We start from the raw sequence: 27,357 nt of genomic DNA on the forward strand, positions 1-27,357 counted from the left end.
GCGAGCGAGGCGGAAGTGCGGTCTCCTCGCGGCAGCTGTCTTTGGGCGGGCGGAGGGAGGCTCCCGAGGCTGGGGGGCCGGGCCGGGATGGCGGCAGCGGCGGCCGGCACAGGAGCTGGGGCGGCCCAGGAGAAGCAGTTCCCGCCGGCGCTACTGAGCTTCTTCATCTACAACCCGCGCTTCGGGCCGCGCGAGGGAGAGGTAAGCGGAGCGGGGCCGCGCGCTGGCGTCCGTAAGCGGCTGAGGAGGGCGTGGGGCGGTCGTACGGCGTCGGGCCCGAGCAGCCGCGGGGTGCGCCCGGGAGGCGGCCCCGGCCCTCCCGGAGCCGGGCAGCACCTGTCACCCCGCCCTCGTCGAGCGGCATTTACCGGGCTGCTTTGTGCCAGGTGTGTGCCCGGGCCAGGGGCTACGGCGGGGGCCAGACAACGCGGGCAGGGTCTGTTCTAGGTCCTGGATCAAAGCCTGTGTATTGAGTGAAGGTTCGTCAGGCTAATCACTCCACACAGGTGGAGTCTCTCTTCTCTACATCAATCCTGGGTGATTAAAGTTGAGTTTACGTCTTTGTTGCTAGAAGTCCCCGCCTAGAAGCGTGGAACAAGAGTGGGAGACTGTAGTCCTTTAAATGCAGGCTTGGGGGGATCTTCGGAAAGGTTTTTTTTTTCCAAATTAATAAATTAAATCGGATGGGGGCGGGTGGGTTTTTTTTAATGGTTATTTTTTAAGGTGGGGACGGTGACTTTCTCAACGGATGTCCGGCGGTAGGTTGTGTTGGCAGGAAATCACGGTCCTTTTAAAGGCTGTCAGTCCAAATGCCTGTGAACCTGCTGGGTTTAATTTGTGGGGAGGTGTAAGTCTGTGCACCTGCACACACGCTTGTTTCTTAACAAGCGTTGGTGTATTACAAATTAGCATGAGGAAAGAAATCCAAAGACTGAGTTTTCAGAATAGTTGTCTAATGCTATTTCAGATGGCATGTGACTTACTGAATATCACAGTTGCCTTTCAGGCAGGTGGGCGTTGTTTACACCGTGAGGAGAAGATAATTTTTGTTTTTCTGAAAAAGGGGCTTTTGTTTTTGCCAGCTAAGGTGTATGGTGTGAGAGATTGACAGTAAATGTAGCACTTTCAACAGCTAAGACGGAAAAAATGCTTATGTCAATGTTGTGATTCTGTTTCTTCATACTTTAGGAGGAAAATAAAATTTTGTTTTACTATCCAAATGAAGTAGAAAAGAATGAAAAAATTAGAAATGTCGGATTATGTGAAGCTATTGTACAGTTTACAAGGTAATACCTTTCAATGTGCTTTTGCAGAGTTCAGTGAATTCTTAAAACTTATGCTGGAGAATTGTCCCTAACATTCTTTTAACCTTTTTAGGACCTTTAGTCCATCAAAACCTGCAAAATCTTTACATACACAGAAGAACAGACAGTTCTTCAACGAACCAGAAGAAAATTTCTGGATGGTCATGGTATTTACATACACAGTACACCTTTTTGAATTTGTATCATAAAGTGATGGGTGATCTTTACCGTTAGGAATTCAGGAAAGTCCTCCAGTCATTGCATCTGAAGAGAGTTACCATAAAGTTGGCGGCAGTTTAAAAATCAGACTCCTGTTTGGTGTATTTGTTATTGGGGCTCTTTTAAGAAGTTTTGGGTTGGGACATGTCCAAGTTTTTTAATTTAGGGGAAAATTTAAAACACATATAGTTGATACATTGTGTAATTTCAGTTGATCAAACTTTGTAGGTTGTTAGGAATCCCATAATTGAAAAGCAAAGTAAGGACGGAAAACCAGTTGTCGAATACCAAGAGGAGGAGTTGCTGGTAATGTGTCATTTTCTATTTCATATTTTTAGAAAAAAATTTGTTAGTATCTTGAGTGACTTATTTTTTCAGATTTAAGCTATGTCACTTCTGCAGAAGTTTCTCAGGGTACACACAGCAAAATTTTATGCTTATCGTTTCCATTAGCACAATCTTATAAAAATGTATATGTACCGTCTCTTACGAATGCCTTCTACTGATCATCTGTGTTTAAAGCCCTACTAAAAATTAGGCTTACTGGTTCATAATTGAATTTAAATACCTCTTATTTTCAGCACACAACTACTATAGGACCAAGTTTATGAGCGTTGTATTGCTTTGCCAAGAGTCACTGTACCTTTGCTATGCAAAGACTTTTTGCTTTCCCTTAAATTAAGATCTGTGCCATGTCTTTGTGTTGTTTGTAGGACAAGGTTTATAGTTCGGTGCTCCAACAGTGCTACAGCATGTACAAGGTAAGCGTGACATGCTTTCTGAATTGAGAGTCTAGCCAGTTACCCCAGTTTACATGGGATGCTTAAAATAATTCTTAACTCTTTACATGACTGCAAGGTGACTATGTGTCCATTTTAGGGGGAGGAAATAATGGGGCCTTTGAAACAGTATTGAGGTTTATGCGTGCACTTACTCAGTACTGAGCCCTTCTCTCTTCGCAGACTTGTGCTAGGAGTATATCTGCATTAGTGAACAATAGAGTCTGTGTTCTTGCGGAAAGTACATAGTGCAGGTATTTGCATGATTGAAGAAGTCTGGCGATATTATTTATATAAACTGAAACTTAGGTGTGAGTTCAGGTTTAAAAAAAAAATGCCTAAAACAGTTAGGTGATTTTATAAAATTTACAGTATCACTTAACAGTGTTTCAGTATTTTGTGACTTATAACTCAGGCTTTCTCGTGTAAGTATTTTCTATATTCAGAAGGAACTGGGGGATGAAATTAGCAGAATTAATGTAAAAGGAAAAGAAGAACTTGTTATATTGGGAAATTGAAGGACATAAGAAATTGACTTTTTTTTTTTAATCTTTTACACCATTAGCTTTTTAATGGTACATTTCTGAGAGCCATGGAAGATGGAGGTGTCAAGCTCCTAAAAGAAAGATTAGAGAAATTCTTCCATCGGGTAAGTATTTTGAATTTTATTTGTAATCTTGGTAGTTGTCCAAACAGACTGTTAGAGAGAGACACAGACAGGTTTGTTTCTCACATACAAAAAAACCCTAGAAGTTGGAAATGGCAAAGAGCCTCAGGCATAGTGTGACAGGATCAGACCAGTGAGGAGACTCATTAGATTTGCACTCTTGGATCAGAGCTTCTTGACATTTGTACACGGCTCCTTAGAGCATCTTGGAGATGTCTTTCGGCTTCATCTTGCCCCACCTGTGTCTGTCCCTGTGGGCTTTACTCAAAAGCAAACTTCCTGTGTGGTGGATCGGTTAATTAGCAAAATCTCACATCCTTACAGATCGATTATGTTCACTAAACAGGCATAATCTGTATTGACTCAAGGTGAAGTCTGTGGCTGTGACACAGACTTTCTTCCCTTAGTGGTGATTAGTGTGATTTTTCTTTCCCAACTGATGTGAATGTGTCTACACAGTTGCCATTCTCCTTCAATGTAAATTTTGCATGTTTGACCTTCCCCTGGTCAAATCCAGTTTATCTTAGAGAAATGACTCTCAATTTATCTTTCTCCCACCACTACCTTTGATGTCTATTTTTGAATTGTTTTGTTTTTATGAAGTACTTTTCTTTCTTGTTTCTTCACTTTAATGACCATAATTATTCACTCTGACTGTCCCCTCTTCCTCTTCTTGTCTTCATTTCTTTTCTGTCCATCAACACTGACTGTATGCCCTTCCAGCATGATTTTAGTATAAGATGGTATCATGTGTGGAGGTCAGTCTAATCTGAGGAGCACTGATATGAAGACTTAAACGCTTCAAAGAGAGATAACACAATGCTGAATGAGCACTACTTATGTTTGAACTTAATTTTTTGAAATTGGTACTGATTTCAAATCCAGTTCCCTGTGGCTCACCTCCGTGTTGGTCTTGGCAGTGTGCTGTTTGCTAGCATGTAATTGTACCATAAATTAAGACTAATTATTTTCAGTTGTCAGAGTACTATCTTCAGTATAGTATTAGTAACTTTTATGCCTTATTTTTTTCCTACAGTATTTGCAAACGTTGCATTTGCAGTCATGTGATCTACTTGACATTTTTGGCGGGATCAGCTTCTTCCCATTGGATAAAATGACTTACTTGAAAATCCAGTCCTTTATTAATAGAATGGAAGAAAGCCTGAGTATAGTCAAGTACACTGCCTTTCTCTATAATGATCAACTCATCTGGTAGGTATACCCTACAGCTTGGTGTATAGAAGAAGAAAGTCTTTTAGGATCATAAAAAATAGCAATGACTGCGTTGATATCATGTTGTCAAACTGGAAGTAATAGCTGGTGGGGGGTGGAGGGGTAGGATGCATCTTTTTAGATATTGTTAAAATAAGGCAGTGATTGTTTAAACCAAAATTAGGGTAATTTTGTTTAAAATTACCAAGCAGGGGAGTTTAAAACTGGTTCCACGGAAGATAGAGAAAATGTTAGATTGAAGAATCCTATTTTTTTTTAATTGATTAATTTATTTATATTTGGCTGCATTGGATCTTTGTTGCTGCGCGCAGGCTTTCTCTAGTTCCGGCGAGCAGGGCTACTCATTGCGGAGTGGGGGCTACTCATTTCAGTGCACAGGCTTCTCATTGCGGTGGCTTCTCTTGTTGCGGATAATGGGCTCTAGGCACACGGGCTCAGTAGTTGTGGCTCGCGGGCTCTAGAGCGCAGGCTCAGTAGTTGTGGCACCCGGGCTTAGTTGCTCCACGGCATGTGGCATCTTCCCGGACCAGGGCTCGAACCTGTGTCCCCTGCATTGGCAGGCAGATTCTTAACCACTGCGCCACCAGGGAAATCCCAAGAATCCTATTTTTATTTTGGTATTTTTCCAAAAACATCTTCAAAGAAACAGTATGGTAAATGTGGAAAGCATAATTTTCATACTTTTTTTTTAAATAAATTTATTTATTTTATTTATTTTTATTTTTGGCTGTGTTGGGTCTTCATTGCTGCACGCAGGCTTTCTCTAGTTGGAGTGAGTGCGGGCTCCTCGTTGCAGTGGCATCTCTTGTTGCGAAGCACGGGCTTTAGGTGTGCGGGCTTCAGTAGTTGCAGCACACAGGCTCAGTAGTTGTGGCTCGTGGGCTCTAAAGCACAGGCTCAGTAGTTGTAGAGCACAGCCTCAGTAGTTGTGGCGCACGGGCTTAATTGCTCCGTGGCATGTGAGATCTTCCCGGACCAGGGCTGGAACCCGTGTCCCCTGCATAGGCAGGCGGATTCTTAACCACTGTGCCACCAGGGAGGCCGCATAATTTTCATACTTTCTTTTAAGGAAGCTAGTTTTTTAAAAATATCCAACAAGTTATAAGTGCTATAAAACCAAGAAGTAACCCACTGTCATCAAACTGTGTTTGCGTCCTGTAGCAGGGACAAATACATAATTTCTTTGATGAAAGCACTGATACTCAAGAAGCAAACAAACTGTTACTAAAACCTTTCAACTCCCGAACACGGACTCCGGAGGAGCTGTGTGAACGTGCCTGAGACCGCGGGGAGAGGTCCCTGAAGACCTGACGGGGGGCCAGCCTGTCTGTGCGCAGCTGAGCCCGGTCTGCCTGTGGTGAGCCGCTGAGGTCCGCGGGGAGCCGCCAGCTGAAAGCCCTCCGGCAGCTGCTCAAGTGCACTCGGTTTTTGTGTTTGTATCTTCTGGCACGTTGTTTGTGCTCCGAGAGCGTTGACGGTGAGCTCAAAGCAGATGGTAGGAAATACCTTAGAGTTCCGTTTGGACCGTGTTGCGTCTAAGTCGTGGATTTGGTTTTAGCAGCGGCTGTGAAAGGATTTAGCAGTGGCCCCTCCTCTGTTGGGAGGAGGGTGTCAGTTGACTGTCTCGCCCAGAGTTTTTGGCCTGTTTTTTGAGAGGACTTTCTTTTTAGTGAATTGATTTCCTTTTTCAGGGGTGAATGCTTTTATGAATAAATGCCTTAGCTCTTTCTTAAGTTAAGCAGAGTTGACCAGACTCTTTGATCTTGGCTAGATTATTTTACATTCAACACTTGACAGTGACATAGTCTGTATTATAGACTAAACTGATCCTACCGTGAAGGATTCTGTCGAATGATGGCCACTTCATTCTCGGTAACGCTCCCGCTGAAAGAGATTCTCGAATAACTTGGCATCGCCACCAGAAACAGAGTTGGCGGGCTCTGGAGGAGTGCACAGATCCCGGACCACGGCTGTGCGCAGCTCACAGCGCTGGAGTTGAGGCTTCACTCAGAGCAGGTGTGGAGGTCTTAGAGCAAAACAGGTGAAGTCCATTTAGCATTGAAGTAAAAACAAGGCGCAGAGTGATATTTAAAACAGAAAGAAAAATCAGTCTTGAGAAAGTAGTAGCATCTCATGCACACAAATGAATCAGTTGAGCAGAAGAATAATTTTTCTTTTTTTTTTTAAATCATTCATATCAAATGACTATTTGAGAAACTTTGAGAACATCTGTACTTCTGAGCACCAGTAGGCTGTTTCCTGTTTGACGTGAGCCAGTGACAGAGTCCTGAATCATGTGGACCTGTCAGTACAGGGTTTTGTTTGCTTTTATTTGTTTACTTGTGCTAAGAAAGGAACTCTTGTTTTTGGGGGGTTTTTTTGTTTGTTTTTACTTTTTATTTTGACATTATTGAAGATTGACATGCAGTTGTAACAACTTTTCTCCAATGGTAACATCCGGCATAATTATAACACAGTATTACTTCATTGACTTTTGTTGGGGAGCAGGAATAGGGATGGGGGTGGCAGATACTGGGAAGAGGGTTGCTACAGTCGGAGCTAGTGGACATTCCACAACCCCGGGCAGGCCTCCCCATAGGCAGAATGGGAATCACCTACTTGCTGCTTCATGCTCTGAACAGCTGGCTGCGACTTATTTTCTTTTTAAATTTTCTACCCAGAAAACCAGCATCAAATTACTTAATGCCTAGCCTTAAATCTTAAGTGCAATAATAAATGCAAAGCCCTAAGCACAGCGCACATAGTAAGTAGTTAAGAAATGTCTTCCATTTCCTTTTATAGGGTGTTTTCTGTTCAGTGTCCTCTGGTCTGGAGTAGTGCTGTCCAATAAGCATATAATGCAGGCCACAAGTATCATTTTAAGTTTTCTAGTAGCCACAATAAAATAAAAAGAAACTGGAGAAATCAATTTTAACAGTATATTTTTTAGCCCAATATATCTCAAAGATTTTTTCAACATGTAAACACTATAAAAAATTATTAACGAGCTATTCTTTTTGTGTTCAATCCTAAAAGTCCAGTGTGTATTTTACACTCATTTCCACCAGCCACATTTCAGGTGTTCAGTAGCCAGATGTACCCAGTAGCTACCGTTTCCGGAAGCGCAGCTCTGGAAGAAATTGCGCAGAGCGTGATTCTTTACATACTGTCTGCTGCTTACCATTAGCAAGCTCTCTCCACCAGGATTTATGTCTTGAAAGGAAAGTAACATCCAGAACCTGTTTTGTGTCTTTCTCTTTCTTTCCCCTGCCCTCAGTTATCTCCGCAAAAGAAAAGAGTTGGGTACCTTCTGTGTGTTTGATTTGAAAGGTCCATCTGCCCGGTCAGCTGCAGGTTACTTGCAGAATTGGTGTTGTCACAGGCCAAGCGCTGACAGTTCTCAGCTGTTTCTGTTTTGGCCTCACCTTTGGACCCGGGACTTCGTTCTACTTGGCAGGAAGCTTCAAACCTGCTTCAGGGTGTTTGGCCCCTTTAGAGTTTTAGCTGTGGACAGACATTCTGAAAATGGGAGAGGAGAGGGTGGTGTAGGAGGAGGAGGAGATAAGACAAACGGGAGGAGTCCAGGGAAGCAGGCAGCGTTTCTGTGCTGAGCCAGGCCGGACTTCTAACATGACCTGCGATTCCACTGGGAAAGAAGACAGAGCCCCTGGAATGTGGTGCAGAGGCTTGGTTTATATCAAGTTAGACTTCCTCAAGGATTTTTTCAATTATCTTGAATAGAAAAAAAAACCCAGATACAGACTCATTGTCTGTTTATATCCTTATCTGAAAAACCGGTTTCAGGTAGAGTCCAACAACACCTGCTAGTTTCTCAGCACTTTCCCAGGTGCCACTTATTCTTGCCTCGTTTCAGATTGGATGGTGTGCCCAAAAGTTTCTTTCTCTTCCCACTTTTTGCCTACACTGAATGGAGAGAATTAAAATCCAAATACATTTCTGAGACATAGCGTTTTGAGTTCCCCGTCTACAGCCAGCATAGCAGTGTGTTCAGGATGCGGGGTGAAAGAAAGTGGCCCTCCCGTGTAACCCAGAGCGTGGGCAGAAACCTGCTACCCGAAGGGAGTGTCGCGGCTGCTAACGCTCCCTGGCTAATCCCACGTGGAAGGCAAATCAAATCTGCTGTGACTTTTTACTTCAAATGGCATATAAAATGCAGGACTATGTAGTAGTAGCCTTTAGCAGGTCAGGGTAGAGTTCTAGTGCTGGACTCAAGTTTAATTCATTCCATTCTTGAACTTTCCATCAAGGAAAGGGCTTCTTGATATCATGTAAAAAAAAAAAAAAAAGAGAGAGAGAGATGAACTTTTATCACAGAGCAATGGAAAGACAGAAGACCAATTCCAGACTTTTAACACAGTGCTTTTCTGATGTTTCAGGAGTGGATTAGAACAAGATGACATGAGAATTTTATACAAATACCTCACCACATCTCTATTTCCAAGGCATATCGAACCTGAGGTATGATGGGGTACTAATCTCTAGATAAATAGATAGATGGATAAATATATAGACAGACATATATATATACATACACACACACACACACACACACACACATACACAGATTTGGGGGTGGAGTAACTTGGTGGGTGGGGCAGTTCTGATCTATATTTTACATTTTTTTTTTCAAGAGTGTTGCATTCAATTAATTTAATCCATATATTTTACATTATTAGTGTGATGTTTAGTCATGCAGCTGTCCGTTGGTATCCATGGGGGCTTGCTCCCAGGACCCCCCAGATACCCAAATCCACACACATATGCTCAAGTCCCTTATATAAAACGGCATAGTATTTGCATGTAACCTACACACATCCTCCCTTATACTTTGAACTGTCTCTAGATTATCATAATACCTAATAAAATTGAAAAAATAAACCCTAATACAATGCAAATGCTGTGTAAATAGTTGCCAGTGTGCAGAAAATTCAAGTTTTGCTTTTTGGAACTTTCAAAAGAAATTTTTGCCCCAAATATTTTCAACCTGCGGTTGGTTGAATCCACAAATGTGGAATCTGCAGATGTGGAAACCTCAGATACTGAAGGCCAACTGTATATATTTAGCGTGTGTCACTTAGCACAGAAAACCACGTATGTCAGCTTTTCTTTATTTTGTTACATTCAAATGCAATTGCAAAGCTATGTTTTTAAGGGGAGCAATTCATTGAGTAGAGGAAAAACTGGATTTTTAGGTCGGGTTCTGGGAACTCTGAAAATGCCAGGGATCTTGGACAAAACAGTGGTTGATTCTGTGGTCTTTTCATGTGCAAACATGAGATCTGATTTTGAGTTGACTATATACTTCCTGCCTGACTTTTCCATTCTGGCACTTAATTTCTCAGTTTTCTGCAGAGAACTGTAAATAATACTGCAGTGTTTTCCGCAAAGTATCTTTTTTTAGCTTTAGTTAGGTTGGAAGTGAAAAGTGTTCGTAACCCATAACATTATCATTTTGACCCAGGAGCGCGCACACGCACCCTCTCCCTAGCTCTGTTTTTTAAGGCCATGACTTGAAACAACAGGAAAAAAGTCTCTTTGATAAGAAATCTCAAGGTTTTGAGAAGGACCTGGTCCTGCACTTTGCTCCTTTCTGGGTAGTTTGAATACAGTGGCTAACGTTTCTGGAGTGTGTACCACACGCCAGACACGGTGTAAGTGCCCAGCAAACTCGCATTATCTCATGACATCCTGACAGCCATCCTGAAAGCCGGGTACCTTATCTCCATCTTACAGATAGGAGACCCAGGCTTGGGGGGCTTACATGATTTAACCCCGTGTCACCCAGCTAGTAAGTGACGGAGCCAGGACTTGATCTTGGGGTCTGCCTAATGCTAAAGCACCTGCTTCCAACCACACCCTCAGAAGGATCCTTCAGGAGGCTTTCCCATGGTGGACGGTGCTGTTGTAACAGCAGAACACTCCATTGGTGCGTTATTATATGTCTAAAGAGCCGGGCTTATAAAATGGGAATGTATGAAGTGGCAGTGAGGACACGGATGTGTGAGGACTTCTCTCGGTACAGGCTGCACGCGTGAGACTTAGCTGTGCATTTTCACTGTTGGATTCACTGTTTTTCAGTCTTTCATTTTCAGTTACATGCTAGAATTTTATATAGACTAGAAGAACATCAAAAAGTTTTAGAGGAATAATACGTGTTAGCTAATGTGACTATTAGATTTGGAATTTTTTTTCATTTCCTATGCATATTGAAGTAGTGTATCTTCAGCAGAAGAAACCAGGAATGGGCTACAAATATAGATCTATGAGGAGGCACCATGTCATGGCTGAAGGCAGGGACTTTCAGGTCACACAGGCTTGGGTTTGATGCCTGGCCCCTCCACTCAGGGGCTAGGTGTGTTGGTGAACTTCTTCAAACTTGTTTCCATTTCTAGAAAATAGGAAGACGGCATTCCCCATAGGGGCGATATGAGATGAAATTACGTGATTTATGTCATTGCCTAGCACGTATTAAACACATGGGAGATTTCAATTATTGCTGTAAAAGGAACTAAATCAGTATGTGGAATTTAGGGCACAGTGAAGTTATGATAGTTCTGTTTAAAACCAGTGAGTTCTTTCTGTACCCCTGTAATCCCCCCTCCCTTTTTTTTGGTGGGGAGGAATATGGAAAATTGATATAGAAAAATGGCATGGAGCCAACTAGTAAATGCTGTTTTTCAAAGCTTTGAATATAGGAAATCTAATAAGTCACTTGTCAACATTAAATTTGTTTACAGTTGGCGGGAAGGGATTCTCCAATAAGGGCAGAAATGCCCGGAAATCTTCAACACTATGGAAGGTAGGACTTCTGTCCTTTGATAGACAGTATTGGATTTTATTATCGTTTTTGGTAAAGATAAAATCATGAACACTGAATTACCTTTGTGCTACTTTATTGACAATAATCAACAAAGGAAATTCTTTTGTTTCCAATGAATTAAAACGATTACTTTTTTATATTCTGATCTGGTGTTTTCTAAGTAATGTCTAGCTTCCCAAAAAGGCCATATATTAACTAACACCCTTATAGGAATGCACTGTTTATATATTCCTGTTTATAATCTGCCTAATTGAATCAAGTCATCTCTGTGCTTCCTTTTCAGATTTCTCACTGGACCCTTGAACCTTAATGATCCAGAAGCAAAATGCAGATTCCCCAAAATTTTTGTAAATACAGATGACACTTATGAAGCTCTGCATTTAATTGTTTATAAGGTAACCGTGGTCTTTCTCTCCAGGGTTACAGATTGATACTAAAGTAAATCTTTCTTGCACGGGTACACTAGTCGGTGGGCAGACCTCGTATGTGTTTCTTGGAACAGGTGTCGCAAGTTCTGATTATTGTAAAACTCAAAATGGGTGCTTTCTGGAGTAAGAGGGTTACTTTCAGTCCCCATTAAACAGTAGTTCTGTGATTAGCAAGAGTCACTGTCTGAGGCTGTGACTCACATGTTTCAAGTCCTGCATGTGGACAGATCAGAGGCCGTCAAGGCCCGTGTTGCCTGTTGTTCGATGCCTGCCCACACTCCAGTGGATTCTGCCTTCGCTCTGATTTGAAAGCTGAGGACTTGCTAATTCCATAAGGATAGTCTGAGTTTCTGTCAGGATATTATCTTGTAAGGATGTATATTTATGTTAGGTTGGGGTTTTTTTATAAATTTATTTATTTACTTATTTTTGGCTGTGTTGGGTCTTTGTTGCTGCACGCAAGCTTTCTCTAGTTGCGGCGAGCAGGGGCTACTCTTCGTTGCGGTGCGTGGGCTTCTCATTGCGGTGGCTTCTCGTTGTGGAGCATGGGCTCAGGCTTCAGTAGTTGTGGCACACGGGCTCAGTAGTTGTGGCTCAGGGGCTCTAGAGCACAGGCTCAGTAGTTGTGGCACACGGGCCTAGTTGCTCCACGGCCTGTGGGATCTTCCCGGACCAGGGCTCGAACCTGTGTCCCCTGCATTGGCAGGCGGATTCTTAACCACTGTGCCACCAGGGAAGTCCCAGGTTGGGTTTTTTAAAAGCAGTTTTTGGTTCAAGAAAGAAGGCTGAGCCTGTGTTGTTTTTCTTCTTTCCTGCCTGAGAGTGCAGTTACATTTTAGTTCATAAAGGCTTAGAGGTGATGCGGTAAGTGCACAGGAAGGAGGTGAAATCAGAGGATGAGGGGGATCCTGTAACTTCCGGGAAGATGGAAAGATGTGTTTGGCAGCGGAGAGTGAGGAAGCTGCAGCCTGGAATGTGAGTGGAGGACAGGGTGCGCTGAGGCGGGAGCCCGCCCGCCCCGAGGGGCCTGAGCAGCTCCGGCTTGGAGGCAGGCAGTGACCCAAGGAGTCAGGAGTGGGCAGTGGGCTTGGCAAGAAGGGTAGTGAGTGAAGTGTTGGATGTAAGCCAGCCAGCCACCTGTTCCCCATGCTCAACACAGACAGCTGAGCATCTACCCCTGGATGCAAACTGAGGAGCTTCTGAAAGGAAGTAATGACCTGGGGAAAGCTGGAGCGGCTCACGTGGATGTCGGCACCTGCTGCCCTCAGCTCCAGGCCAGGCCTCTTCACGCCGTCAGCCTTTCGGTTCCCTCATCCGGAAGTGTGACTGGGAAACCAAAACTGTGGGTCCTGAGAGATGCAAGAATGATTCTGGGATCAGAAGAGAACTTTTAAAAATTAACATCCACGAAGACTAGAGAAGTTGTATCTATAAAAATGAAATAGGACGACAGAGATTCGGGGTTATGTTAAGCTTAGGTTAATTGAAAATATAATTAAAAAAATTTTTATTATGGTAAGATATGTATAACATAAAATTTGTCATTTTAACCATTTTTAAGTGTACAATTCAGTGTACATTCAGTATGTTGTGCAACCATCAGCACTGTTTCCAAAACCTTTCTTCACCCCAAAGAGAAATTCCCAACCCACCAAGCAATAACCCCTCATCTCCCCTCCCCCTGAAAATGTAATTGTTGACTTCAGAAATTTATTAGAAGTGTTAAAGATGTTGGCCTGTCCCCGAATGTAAGATAAAATGACCAACGATAAAATATGAGCAGAAAGATGAGAGAGAGGAATTTCAACATCTAATTAACAAAGTGGAGGAGAGGAAATTAGTAAAGTGGTCTTATGAAGAAATGTGTAGCTGAAGAAGAACACGTTTTCCAGGTTGAAAGGCCCAACTGAGTGTCTAGCACAGTAAGTGTAAATGACCCATGCCTGCACACAACAGTGGGCAATTTCAGAAGTGTAGAGAAGATCCTCAAAGCTTCCAGAAGGAAAACCAGGTCACCTATAAAAGATAAAGCTGAGATTAGCAGTTTCCTTACCAGCACTAGATGTCAGGTGACAATGGAAGAAAGACTTTCGAGTTCTGAGAGGAAATGATTTTTGGTGTAGAATGGTGGCTGAGATAGAAGAGAGAGAGATTAAACATGAAAAGTCTCAAAAGGCTCCCTGTGCATCCTTTCTTAGGATGTTGCATGAGGTTGTATCTCAGTAGAACAAGTCAGGAAACCAAGAAACAAAACACCTTGGGGGGCTTCCCTGGTGGCGCAGTCGTTGAGAGTCTGCCTGCTGATGCAGGGGACACGGGTTCGAGCCCTGGTCTGGGAAGATCCCACATGCCGCGGAGCAACTAGGCCCGTGAGCCACAATTACTGAGCCTGCGCGTCTGGAGCCTGTGCTCCGCAACAAGAGAGGCTGCGATAGTGAGAGGCCCGCACATCGCAATGAAGAGTGGCCCCCGCTTGCCACAACCAGAGAAAGCCCTCGCACAGAAACGAAGACCCAACACAGCCAAAAATAAAACAAACAAATAAATAAATAATTTAAAAAAAAAAAAAAAAAACACCTTGGAATCCAGAACAGTGGATCTTACCCATGAGAACAGTGAAAGGAAGGCTTGAGATGACAGCACTCCTCAGGTCTGCTGAGGGACTTCTCACCTGAGATGCTTCCACAGTGGACCAGAGGGGTGGGGGGCTGGCTCTGTATTAGGGGCAGGGGCCCCATAATGAAAAGAGGCTTCATTCATAAGGTAGTATGACTAAGAGCTTTGACTCAGGGACTTATCTGGCAGTCCAGTGGTTGAGATGCGTGCTTCCAATACAGGGGACACGGGTTCGATCCCTGGTTGGGGAGCTAGAATCCCACATGCTGCATGGCACGGCCAGAAAATAAAATTAAAAAAAAAAAAAAAAGTTAAAAAAAAAAGATTTGATTCAGTATGTGATGTGATAAGGAGTGGGGAGGGAGGAGGGAATTGTAGGGAAAGTATACAAAAAGGTGTGGTCTGAAAATGAGCCAAACTAAAATAAGGCATAATTTAGAGCAGTAATTGGAGGGGAAATGTCCATTTTTATGTCAGGCTAAACTCATTCTCCTTTGAATGACTCAGGGGTAATGACTTTGATCCCTTAATGAAGGAAACACGAACCTGGCTTGCTGTGTTGTGTATTGGATTTTCATTTTTAGAGTCAACCATAGATGTAATTTTAGGTGTAATGATGGCATTTCAGTTACATTAAGAGTTCGTGTCTTTTTTTTTTTTAAATAAATTTATTTATTTATTTATTTATTTTTGGCTGCATCGGGTCTTCATTGCTGCACGCGGGCTTTCTCTAGTTGTGGCGAGCAGGGCTCTTCATTGTAGTGCAAAGGCTTCTCACTGCGGTGGCTTCTCTTGTTGCGGAGCACGTGCTCTAGGCGCGTGGGCTTCACTAGTTGTGGCTCGCGGGCTCTAGAGCGCAGGCTCAGTAGTTGTGGCACACAGGCTTAGTTGCTTCATGGCACGTGGGATCTTCCCGGACCAGGGCTCTAACCTGTGTCCCCTGCATTGGCAGGCGGATTCTTAACCACTGCGCCACCAGGGAAGTCCCTGTGTCTTTTTTTAAAACAGCTTTACTGAGATACAGTTCACACAGCGTGTATTCATCCATTTTAAGTGCACAATTCAATGGCTTATGGTAAAGCAAAGTTCAAGGGTGCCCAAGATCACCTTCACTTCTCACACCAACTGCTAGTTCAGGGGTCCTTTTGAAGTCTTTGTCTGGTTTTGGTATCAGGGTTAACACCCTGTTTTTTGGAAGACTTTGTGAAGGATTGGTGTGAATTCTTCTTCAAATGTTTGGTTACATTGAAGCCATCTACATCTGGGCTTTTCTTTGTGGGTAGTGTTTAAATTGTTAATTAGTCTCTGCTTATTATAGATCTTTTCTGATTTTCTACTTCTCTTTGAGTTAGTTTCAGTGGTTTGTATCTTTCTAGGGATTTGTCCATTTTAAGTTATTCAAGTTGGTGTATAATTTTTCATAATATTATAGCCTTATAATCTTTCTCTTCCTTTAAAGTCAGTAATGATGTCTCCTTTCATTCCTGATTTTAGTAATTTGAGTCTTCTCTCTTTTTTCCTTGGTCTAGACAGGTTAGCTAAAGATTTTTCAGTTTTGTTGATCTTTTCAGAGAATCATCTTTTGATTTCGTTTTTTCCTCTTCTGTCTTTCTGTTCTCTATTTCAACTTATTTCTGCTATTTCAACTTATTTCTGCTCTAATCATTGTTATTTCCTTCCTTCTGCTTGCTTTGGGTTTAGTTTGCTCTTTTTTTCCAAGGTCTTAAGATGGAAGTTTACATTATTGATTTGAGATCTTTCTTCTTTTTAATACATGTGTTTACAGCTATAAAGCTGGGAGACTGTAATACTAAGATGTAGTAGATTGTCTTTTATAACCATTCCTCCATTTGCTGTCTGCCGTTAGGACAATTTTCCTCTGGAAATTTAAGTGATTGTTTTTTATATTTTTCTCCAGTGATGGTGTTTCACTGGGGAGGGAGCATTAATATGTGGACCGGGGCGGTGAATGGGGCAGGATTGTCCACGAGGTGACAGTGACTGAGAAAACGATGGTCAGTGGGGTTCACATGTACCATTCTGTGTACATTTTTAATATATTTGAAATTCTTCAACTTTTTAAATAGAGACTTGAAAAGGCACTTTTTTTTTTTAAACATCTTTATTGAAGTATAATTGCCTTACAATGGTGTGTTAGCTTCTGCTTTATAACAAAGTGAATCAGTTATACATATACAATATGTTCCCATATCTCTTCCCTCTTGCATCTCCCTCCCTCCCACCCTCCCCATCCCACCCCAGGCACTTTTTTAAAAAAAAATCAACCTGTAAGGGATCAGTTGTGCAAATGCCTGAGGCGCAGACATAAGGGAAGCAAGCTGGATCAGACTTCAGGACCCTGTGACACACAGAGTTCGTGTCCCAAGGAGACCAGCCGTTGTGCAGGTCTGCCAGGTAGTGACCAGAGTGAAGAGCCAGCGGTCCCAGATCTCTTGACGCTTTAGGAGAGGCTGGATATCGGAATTCTGGTAGAAAACCAGTTGGCATCTGAGTCAAAATTACTTTAAACACAAAGAAACGCCTATATTGGATGGAACTGGCCTGTAAGTCTCCCAGTTTGCACCCTGTTTATGGGCAAATAATAATTATGATTCGGTTGCAAAATAGCATAAATGTTATTAACTTTGGCCACTTAAAAATAAAGTTAACAGCTGATAGAGGTTGAGAGGCAGAAGTGGGGAGAGGTGCAGGGACAGGGGCAATGTTAATATTCTCGTTCAGAAGTGGCAGTTCAGGAGCTTGTGCCTGTGACTGGTGGCGTGAGAAGTGAGCCATTTGAGGCTGTAAGGTGACCATCCAGTGGAGGAACTAGAGGGTCTGTAAGCTCTGGGGGTGGGGGGAGCGGCTGGAGAGGGGCCTCATCCCTCATGACGGCCAAAGGCGACAGTGGTGTTGACCATGTTATCTAGAACGTTAACAGTGGTTGCCGGGCGAACAGGCCTCAGAGAAGGAAGTCCTTTGCATTTTCATCATAAGCCTATATGTTCTGTTTGACCTTGTTTCTAACACTATACATTGCTTTGATAAATTTATATATTTAGGGCTATTTATTTATGATCTGGCTTGCTGTAGGTTCCTGTTACTCATGTCATAACTGCAGTATTTGCTATAATAAAAAGTGAGATGAGGTGACATTAATTTGCTGTTTTTTTTTAAGTTGTGTTAATGGAGATTATCAAACATTCACAAAAATAGATTAGAATAATGGATACCCAGGTACCTATCACACAGCTTAATTAATAACATGCTAATGTTTCATCTCTCTTCTCTACATGTTCTGGTGTTTTGGGTTTTTTTAATAAATTTATTTATTTTATTTATTTATTTTTGGCTGCATTGGGTCTTCGTTGCTGCGCGCGGGCTTTCTCTAGTTGCGGTGAGCGGGGGCTACTCTTCATTGCGATGCGCGGGCTTCTCATTGCGGTGGCTTCGCTTGTTGTGGAACACGGGCTCTAGGTGCGAGGGCGGTAGTTGTGGAACACGGGCTCAGTCGTCGTGGCTCGCAGGCTGTAGAGCGCAAGCTCAGTAGTTGTGGTGCACGGGCTTAGTTGCTCCGCGACATGTGGGATCTTCCCGGACCAGGGCTGGAACCCGTGTCCCCTGCATTGGCAGGTGGATTCTTAACCACTGCACCACCAGGGAAGCCCCATGTTCTGGATTTTTGTTAGAGCATTTTAAATCATCTCATTTCCCTTATAAATAGTTCATTTTGCGTCTCTAACTAATAAGGACCTCAGTTTTAATATCACCACCCTGCCATTATCACACTGGACCAAAATAACGTTAATAACTTCCTTAATACCATCTATTATCCAGCCCCTATCCAGATTTCTCCAGTTGACTAAAAAAGTCTTTATAAAGTTGATATATTTAAATAAAGATTTAAACAAGGCCACTGCATTTGATTATTTAAGTCTTTTTTTGTACCATTTTCTAATCTTTGGTTTCTTTTCTCCCCTCCTCCCGCAGGCCATGAGTGCAGCTGTGTGCTTTATGATTGACGGTAGGTACACACCTGTATCTGATTTCACCTGATTAGCTGAGCCTTTTCTCTTTACACTTTGCTGTGGTCTGTTCCTATATGATAAACAAGTTGTCGTAGCAACAGGGAGGCTGTATTAAGCCTCCATCTGGGGCCTCTGCCATCTTAACCAGCTATTTCTAATATCGTTGAAGTCCCAGCTTTCCTGCTTCCTAGCAGTAGGACCTGGGCACCTTTCTGTGCCTTCCTGCCCCTGAAACGATTACGGGAGTACCCATCTCAAAGGGGGCTTTAGGATTAAATGAGGGAATATTTGTAAAGCGCCAACAGTGCCTGGCCTGTGAGTGCTGTGTAGTGTTTGTTAAATAAATATTTGACCTTCCTAGGTCTGCTGGGGGTAGGCAGTCAATTTACTACCCCGCAGGGAGTGCTTCAGTCAACATTCACAGTGAGATAGGTCTTTGCCTCTTTTTCATCTTAAATATAACTAATTCTGGCTCCTCTGTTTCTCTTCTATTTGGGAGGGGAGGGGGATCTGATCATTTAATTGTTTTATTTCCCAGATCAGTACCGTTTTCATTTGAATATTGTTGTTAAGATGGTAAAATGAAAATTGACCTTTTTAACACAGTGTCCTGACACTCACTGGTGTTTCTTGAATTACTTGTTAGCCTCTATCCAGCCTACGTTGGACTTTTGCCGAAGACTGGACAGCATTGTCGGGCCCCAGCTCACAGTGCTGGCCTCTGACATTTGTGAGCAGTTTAACATCAACAAAAGAATATCTGGGTTTGTACTTTGCTTTGCGTTTGCTTTCAAGCATTTAACTGGCTTTGGAAGAATAAGGGTGGTTTTTGCTTAGAACATGGATGGTGTTAAGGTTCATATAAACTCTGAATCCAGAGAACAAATGTGCTGTTTGGTCCTGTCTGCAAAGCTTCCTGGGGAGCTGTTCCTGAGTTTTTCTGCCCCACAATGACGGTCGGAGCCGGGTCTTCTCTTAATGCGTCCCCTCAGCCCTCCGCAATGGTGGTGTGAACATGTGGGGTTAGGTGTGCTAGCTCTGCCTGTGGTCTTGGCCTTGTGAGTTCACCTCACATCCCACATGACCTGCCCAGGTTGTGAAATCCACACTGGCAGAGGTAATCAGCAGGGTTTTGCTTTGCATAGATGGAAAGTACTTTGCCTCTTGTGCAGAAATGTTCCTGGTGAGGTTGCCTGTGACGTAAGCCAGTAGGCGTTGGTGCTGAGTCTGGCATCTTGAAAGCCTCTAGGCTGAGTATCAGGAGACTCGAGGTTAAACTCACCTTGGTTCTAAAAACACCCTGAAAAGTCAGTGAACCTCTTTCTACTCTCTTCTCAGTGCAAAGTCGAATGACTGTAAAGGTAAAGTGTGTAGATGGAAAGTACTTTAAGTAATAAAAGGCTTCTTTATATGGGCTTCCCACGTGTTTGAGAAGTTACTAAAATGCTGTGAATTTATATATAAGCTTGTGCTTGTAGTGATCATATGTTGTATGTATGTGGTCTTACATAAGCACCAGCCCACAGAGAGGTCCCACACGGCCTCCAGGTGAAAGCACGGGTAGGTTTTGTATCTGCAAGTGGATTTTTACTGCTGACAGCTTACTTAGTTTTAGAAAAGATACAGCCAAGGAATGCAAGTGCCTGACCAGCTTACATCTTGACAGTGCTGTTTAATCTAACTTTTTGACCATGAACCTGACAGATTTTCAATTTTGAAGGAAGCATGTGACTTAAATCTGTGTTGGATCATGCAAGTTATGAGTGGAGAATGATTAAGTGTACTTACCTGCATCCCCAAACCCTTGGGAGATGACTGGACATTTTAACTGCTCTGCCCGTGCTTTCGGCAGATATGATGAATATCAAGTAACTCATTGACAAATATCCAGAGGTAAACTTGCTGTCTGGTACCTTTTATTTTACAAATCAGGTTAACCCTCTTTGGGATTGTACAGAAGAAAGGAGATGGCCTTGGATATTAATTAACCTATCATTAGCAGTTTTCTCTCCGATATTTTATTATGAAAATTTTCAAACATAGGTTGAAAAAATTGTACAGTGGATACACATATACCCCCACTTAGATTCTTCCATCGGCATTTTGCCATGTATGTTTGGGCACAGATCTGTCAATTCCTGTCTAACGGACAATTTCTTGACTGTTAGGAGAATCACTGAACAGTACCATTAGCCCCTGGAGGATAGGGTACCTGGCAAACGTGATGGTGAAATAAGTGCCACACAATTTAGGGGTGTGCCCAATAACAGGAATTCTAGGAACGTAGTTGTTCTTATCTTTGAAACCATGACCTGAAGATGGTTCTCGATGCATCTGAGATGTTTTATATATGAGGAGCTTTGATTGCCAAACCGTAACCATCAACTGACTAAAGATAAAAGCTTTTGAGTACAAAAGATAATGTAGTTTTCTTCCAGAAATCCTTCTGATGCAAATCAAGCCATTTTACATGCCAGTCCTGGGACCTCCATAAGTCATATCCCAGAGAAATTAGAGGCAGCCCTGAGGGAGGAAAGACCCCAGCCAGCAGCATGTCAGGGGCATTGTTGGGGGGCGGAGGGGGCTATGTTAGCCAGCCGTCCTGATCCCAGAGGCCAGCTCCGGGACCTCTGCTGTCTCAGCTGCAGCCCCCGCTAGAAAGTGCCCACGGGGCTGTGCGCCAGTGTTCAGCGTTGAGTCCAGATTTATAAACTGCAGCTCTTAACGTTCCTTATGAAATTGAGGTCAGCCCTTTAAAGAATGGTGTGAAGTAGGTTTGTTTGGTGATTGGTTTCTATTCCTTTGTGGGCCACCTCAGTATTTTTCTTCTCCAGAACTTAAAATTCTATTATTTTTCTTTTTTTGAGAGTAATTTATGTCCTCAATTTTTAAACAATTCCAAAATAGAAATATTGGAAATCTTATTTGGCTTCTGTCTTTCTGGACTTGTACACACATATAAACACGGTGACATACACACATGGTATTTTTTACACATGGACTTTTGAAAATATATCATGCTGTAAATCTGTAGCTTTAAATAAATAAGTAAATAAATATACGGTATGAGCATCAGTTTAAACCAATAAATACAGACCTACCTCATTCTTTTTAATGGCTTCATAGTATTTAATAGGAAAAGTGTGTCCTATTTGCTTAATCGTTCTCCCATTTAATGGTTAGGGCTGGTTATGGCTATTAGTATTACAAACAGTTCTGTATTGAACAGTCTGGTACTTAAACACCTAATTATCTCCTCAAGAGAAATCCCTAGGATTGAGCTCTGGGGCAAAGGAAATGCACATTTACCGCGTGGCTCGGCTCCCGCGAGGGTGGGGCCATCTTCCCCTCCCGCCGGTGCCACCAGCTCCCGTTCTCCGTGCTCTCGCACTTTGACAGGGACACTGAGGTTGGGCATCTCCTCGTCTGTTCATGGGCATTTCTGTCTCCTCCACAAGTTGTCCCCGTCCTCCGGCTCTTTCCATTGAAGTGCTTTGTCTTTTTTCTTTTACATCAGGCATTACTTTTACAATACATCTGGTATTACTTTTACGTTAGGTATTACTCCTAATGTAATACCCTTTAGTCATGTTGCATCCTCTCTCCTTTATATTCAGTCAGTTTTGTTAATCATTGCCTTTGGATTTCTCTTTAGTGGCACACTTGGAGCTTTCCACCCCAATATTGTAAAAATGTCCCATTTTTATCTCTGGTACATTCCTGGCTTTATTTTCTGTGGTAAATCTCTAATTCACCTAGAATTTTTAAGGGCTTGCAGGAGGGCTGTAACTTAAAATTTTCCCCCAAATCGATAGTTTTCTGAATCTGAGACTTTAGTTTTTGTTTCTTTCACACACCCCTATTCACCAGCCAATTCTAATATTAAATCTGAAAAGGCAGGAAGGAGGAGGAGGATGTAGAAAGTTATTAGAAACGGAACCTCTGTCCCGTGAGCAATTTTTTTTTATAATCCTTTTTTATCAGTCTTCTTGAATAAATGTGTAAAGTAACCCAGTTGCCTGGGAGGCTGAGTGCGCTGGGATTCCTACCACAAGTGAGGGGTGTAACCATTAACAGTACAGGTCGGTTATGAGCAGACCCGGGATTGGACACGGGCAGGAGCAGGAGGAAAGCGAGATGGGAAGACCTGGCCCCGGCTGTGGTCAGTGGTGTCTAATGGCGGAGCGGGATGGAGGAAGTCTTCTTTGCCTTAAGTTTGGTCTGATAAGTGAGGAATGTCCAGTAGCCGTATTCAGCTAGAAATCATCTATCTGGCAACCTTCAGCTCTCTGGAACACAGCCCAGAACAAATGAAAACCACAGCTGGTCCCTGCTCCCAGCCAGCTGCCCAAGTCCACAGGCGAAACTCTGCGAGCAGTTAGGTGCGCACTGAACAGCCGGTCATTTCCTCCCCTGGTTCACAGCTCACAGTAACCTTTCCAGGTAGGCTTTGGAAGTTTGGAAAGGTTTTCACATAACTGGTCCTTAAACACTTAAGTCTCTGGCATCTCAGTGAAATTGATGCTCTTTACTCATGGGAGATATCCCTGTGACCTCTTTTTTTTAATATAAATTTATTTTATTTTTGGCTGCGTGGGGTCTTCGTTGCGTTGCGCAGGCTTCTCATCACGGTGGCTTCTCTTGTGGAGCACGGGCTCCAGGCGCACGGGCTTCAGTAGTTGTGGCACGTGGGCTCAGTAGTTGTGGCTCATGGGCTCTAGGCGCAGGCTCAGTAGTTGTGGCTCACGGGCTTAGTTGCTCCGCGGCATGTGGGATCTTCCCAGACCAGGGCTCGAACCCGTGTCCCCTGCGTTGGCAGGCGGATTCTTAACCACTGTGCCACCAGGGAAGCCCTGCTATTTTTAATGTGAGCAATCTTGTTATCTTTTCTTTTTTTATTTTTATTTTTATTTTTTAAATTAATGTTTTTGGCTGCGTTGGGTCTTTGCTGCTGCGTGTGGGCTTTCTCTAGCTGCGGCGAGTGGGGGCTACTCTTCGTTGCGGTGCACGGGCTTCTCATTGCGGTGGCTTCTCTTGTTGCAGAGCATGGGCTCTAGGCATGCGAGCTTAGTAGTTGTGGCTCACGGGCTCTAGAGCACAGGCTCAGTAGTTGTGGCACACGGGCTTAGTTGCTGTGCGGCATGTGGGATCTTCCTGGACCAGGGCTGGAACCCGTGTCCCCTGCACTGGCAGGCGGATTCTTAACTACTGCGCCACCAGGGAATCCCCACTATTTTTAATGTGAGCAGATCTTGTTTTCTTTTATTAACAGTACATTGGGCTTCCCTGGTGGCGCAGTGGTTGAGAGTCTGCCTGCCAATGCAGGGGATACGGGTTCGGGCCCTGGTCTGGGAAGATCCCACATGCCGCGGAGCAACTGGGCCCGTGAGCCACAACTGCTGAGCCTGCGCGTCTGGAGCCTGTGCTCCGCAACAAGAGAGGCCGCGATAGTGAGAGGCCTGCGCACCGCGATGAAGAGTGGCCCCCACTTGCCGCAACTAGAGAGAGCCCTCGCACAGAAGCGAAGACCCAGCACAGCCATAAAATAAATAAATAAAAACAAATATTAAAAAAAAAAAAAAAAACAAACAGTTGAGCTTTTAAAAAAAAAAAAAAACAGTACATTGCAAGTTAACTTTTTTTCTATTTTCGTTTTTACATCATCCTTCATGGTGGGTGGAGTGGAAAGAGGCCACATTTGCCCCTGTCCTAACTACCTAAATAACATCTCTCATGTGAATGTCCATGTGGGGTTACAAAGGGAAGAATTCCGATCTTCTTAGAAGAGTGTTGTACATGTTATAAATGAGAGAAAGAGGAACGCCACACAGAGTGTTAGACAAATAACCAGAACTTTAAGCCTGATCGAAGGTCATAGAAGTTAGTCTGTCCAAACAACTAAATTTACAACTCTTTCCAAACTTCTTTTAAAATTTTCATCTTTCCAGACAATTTTTCTTGTAGTTATACTTGCTTTTCTTAGATTTAGGGGCCTACTAAAAACAAATTCTGGTTTTATAAGAATTCTGTTTTCATTTTCCTGGGAACTAAATCGTCCACATTCTTCCTCTGCCTAGAGGTAGAGTATTACAGTAGTAACCCACTTCCCCGGAGGTCGGATTTCCGGCACGCTCAGCCCCCCAGCGCCTGGCTGCTCCGCCTGCGGTAAGCAGAGAAGGCTTCTGGCCCCCAGTGGCAGGGCTGTCCAGGCTCTCACCCAGACCCCCGATTGTGAATTTAAGGCACAGCGAGAGGTGAGGGAGGGGAGGCCCTGAGAGCCGCGTGGCCCAGCCATCAGGGTGGCTCCCCGAGGGGTCTCAGACTCTGAGCCGGGAGACAGCGAAGTAGCATTGCCCAGTCATCCAGAATAATAAAGGGGTAAATCCCAGTTAAATACTTCAGAGGAGGTTCATACGTTTTAGAATGATCTCTGAGTAGGATGATGGAAGCTTTGTTACTCACAGAGCTAAGCTTCCGTTCTGTGGCCGTTTACATACATGCAGCTGCGGGATAAATGAGATGTACGGGGGTCAGCAACCTTTTTCTGCAAAGGGCCAAATAGTAAGTACTTTAGGCTCTGTGGGCTGTGTATGTTCCAAGTACTCAACTATCCTTTAAGCGCGAGATCAGCTGTAGACAATACATAGGCATATGGGTGTCCCAGTAAAACTTCCTTTAGAAAAACAGGGCCTGGTTTGGTCCTAGAGCCATAGTTTGCTGATCCCTTCACTGGAAGATAAATGACCTGCCTTGATTTACTTTGTTTTTTGTTTTTTAAGTGAACAAATAACTGAGTGACTGCCATTTATAAAACACTGTACTTGAAAAAAAAATCATCACATAATGGTTAAAATATTTGGGGTTTTAAAAGTACATACTTGAGCTTGCTGGGAAATTCAGTCATTTTGAATACCTCACGGATACCAAATAAGTTACTGCTGAATGTTACGTCTTAACTGAGGTTCTTGATTTGAAGGCCCAGCCATTGAAAATACCACCTTAGCCATTACACATTTAGAGTTTTTACAGTGTAGTTGTATATTTGGGTAATTGTTCTTTCAGAATGTTACCACCTCAATAACATGTTTTCACAGGTCTGAAAAAGAACCCCAGTTTAAGTTTATCTACTTCAACCATATGAATTTAGCAGAAAAAAGTACAATTCACATGAGGAAAACACCCAGTGTGTCACTTACATCTGTTCATCCAGATTTAATGAAGATTCTGGGTGACATCAACAGTGATTTTACAAGGTAATTCTAACCACCTCACCAATTAGACGTCCACTTTCTAATAAGAGACATTAAAGGAATCATCTTCAAAAACCGAGTGACCCCAGGCCCCTTCAGAGGTCTCAACCACCTCCCTGGGCACCAGTTCCAAACATCATTAAGCCCAGAAGGGGCTGGTCACTCACAGGGGGCTCCCTGAACTTTTCAAATGGCTCAAGTTTCCTGTTTCTTGTTTTAGAATGTTTTTCACAATCCAGCTATGTATATAAAATAAACAATCGCGTTTTGAAACTCTTTTCTTACAGAGTGGATGAAGATGAAGAAATCATCGTGAAAGCAATGAGTGATTATTGGGTTGTTGGGAAAAAGTCTGACCAGCGGGAGCTGTATGTTATTTTGAATCAAAAAAATGCAAACCTCATTGAAGTAAATGGTAAATAGGGTTTGGTATTTGAGCAGAATTTTAATGCTACTGATATTTAAAAACTATCTTTTCAGTGTACTAAGGAGCATGCTAAATAGGACAAATCATGACTGTTGAGATTTTAAGCAGATGCCCCTGTTGCTTAAAAGAAATCATCATTTGGTCTATTCGGGAGTGGGACAGTGGGGCGGTGCACCCCAAGTGTCAACTGTAAGGACAATCAGGTGTGAGGTTTCTTCTGCAGACATCTTCTGGGGTGTATTACACTTTTCTCTTGATACCAATACTTGTATTAATAGTCTGTGCATTAGAAACAACCTCAGTGAATACATGCCTCATTTATTTATTTATTTATTTTTGGCTGTGTTGGGTCTTGTTGCTGCACGCGGGCTTTCTCTAGTTGTGGCGAGTGGGGGCTACTCTTTGTTGCCGTGCGCGGGCTTCTCATTGGAGTGGCTACTCTTGTTGCGGAGCACAGGTCCTAGGCGCACGGGCTTCAGTAGTTGTGGCATGCGGGCTCAGTATTTGTGGCTCGCGGGCTCTAGAGCACAGGCTCAGTAGTTGTGGCGCGTGGGCTTAATTGCTCCGCGGCATGTGGGATCTTGCTGGACCAGGGCTTGAACCCGTGTCCCCTGCATTGGCAGGCGGATTCTTAACCACTGCGCCACCAGGGAAGCCCCTACACACCTCATTTAAAACGGGAATTGAGTAAAGTCCAGATAATGACGCCACTGTTGGAGCTCCTGACCCACAATTCAGGGTTGCAGCTAGAGTTTCTGTGTTTTTGAATCAGATTCCTCAAGATTTTAGAAGTTGTGCTCCTCACCCCCCAACCTGCGGGTGTCTTAGACACTTTGGGTTTGAGCTTAACATTTATCAAGGCTTCTGAGATTTAAGGTCGAAATTAATGCAGACGTTTATTTATGACCAACTTTACTCCAGGGAATTTAAGGTACTGATATATATTATATAACCTTTCCAGTGAGAATTTCTGTACCTTACCGTTTTCTCTTCTTTTTGCAGAAGAGGTCAAGAAGCTTTGTGCGACGCAGTTCAGTAACATATTCTTCTTGGATTGACTGACAAGGGCTCACCAAAACATCTTTTAAAAAAACAGCTCAGCAAGCATTTTGTTTACCATTGCAGGTTATTGGTCATATTATTGACTGGATTAATGACAATAGTAAAGCAATACTTGCTTTGAAGAATCAAATTTCTACTCAGCCTGATGATCCCCTGAGGTTTTTAGATTTTAAATATTTATGTGGAATTAAAGGTAGTCAGCTACATCTCTTTCATTCCATTCTTTTGACATTATGTGACTATTTTACTGGAAAATAAGACTAATAAATTGTTAAAGTTTTTAAAATTCTGGTCTTGCATTGAGTCTCTCTGGTTGCTTGTTTGTAGACCACACCAGCCATGGGTCCCTGGTTCATCCTCAGGAATATTCTAGCAGCTAAAGGTGCTCAGAGTTGGGATTCCTTCCCCGGTCCCTAGGCCTGAAGTGGTAAACTGTGAGGCATTTGCCCAAAGTAATTGCTGGACTTGGTTTTTATCTTGAGCACTAATGTGATTTTTAGACC

The 27,357-nt window shown here is 43.1% G+C and overlaps 1 protein-coding gene across 2 annotated transcripts; it reads left to right on the forward strand.

The window, feature by feature from the left end:
• Positions 1–10: 10 nt before the first annotated feature.
• Positions 11–27,140, forward strand: CCZ1 (CCZ1 homolog, vacuolar protein trafficking and biogenesis associated). Of its 2 annotated transcripts, XM_059897329.1 has the most exons (15): positions 11–201; positions 1,189–1,286; positions 1,378–1,471; positions 1,752–1,829; positions 2,237–2,284; positions 2,868–2,951; positions 4,006–4,181; positions 8,600–8,681; positions 10,961–11,022; positions 11,327–11,438; positions 18,078–18,111; positions 18,762–18,879; positions 25,210–25,368; positions 25,653–25,780; positions 26,795–27,140. In XM_059897329.1, the coding sequence occupies exons 1-15, from the start codon at positions 88–90 to the stop codon at positions 26,848–26,850; spliced, it is 1,443 nt and encodes a 480-aa protein (XP_059753312.1). In that variant the 5' UTR covers positions 11–87; the 3' UTR covers positions 26,851–27,140. The 2 variants fall into 2 exon arrangements, with proteins under 2 accessions (XP_059753312.1, XP_059753313.1); XM_059897330.1 differs by lacking the exon at positions 1,752–1,829.
• The last annotated feature ends 217 nt before the right edge of the window (positions 27,141–27,357 follow it).

Source organism: Balaenoptera ricei, chromosome 15 (genome assembly GCF_028023285.1).
Source record: "Balaenoptera ricei isolate mBalRic1 chromosome 15, mBalRic1.hap2, whole genome shotgun sequence".
NCBI lineage: Eukaryota > Metazoa > Chordata > Mammalia > Artiodactyla > Balaenopteridae > Balaenoptera > Balaenoptera ricei.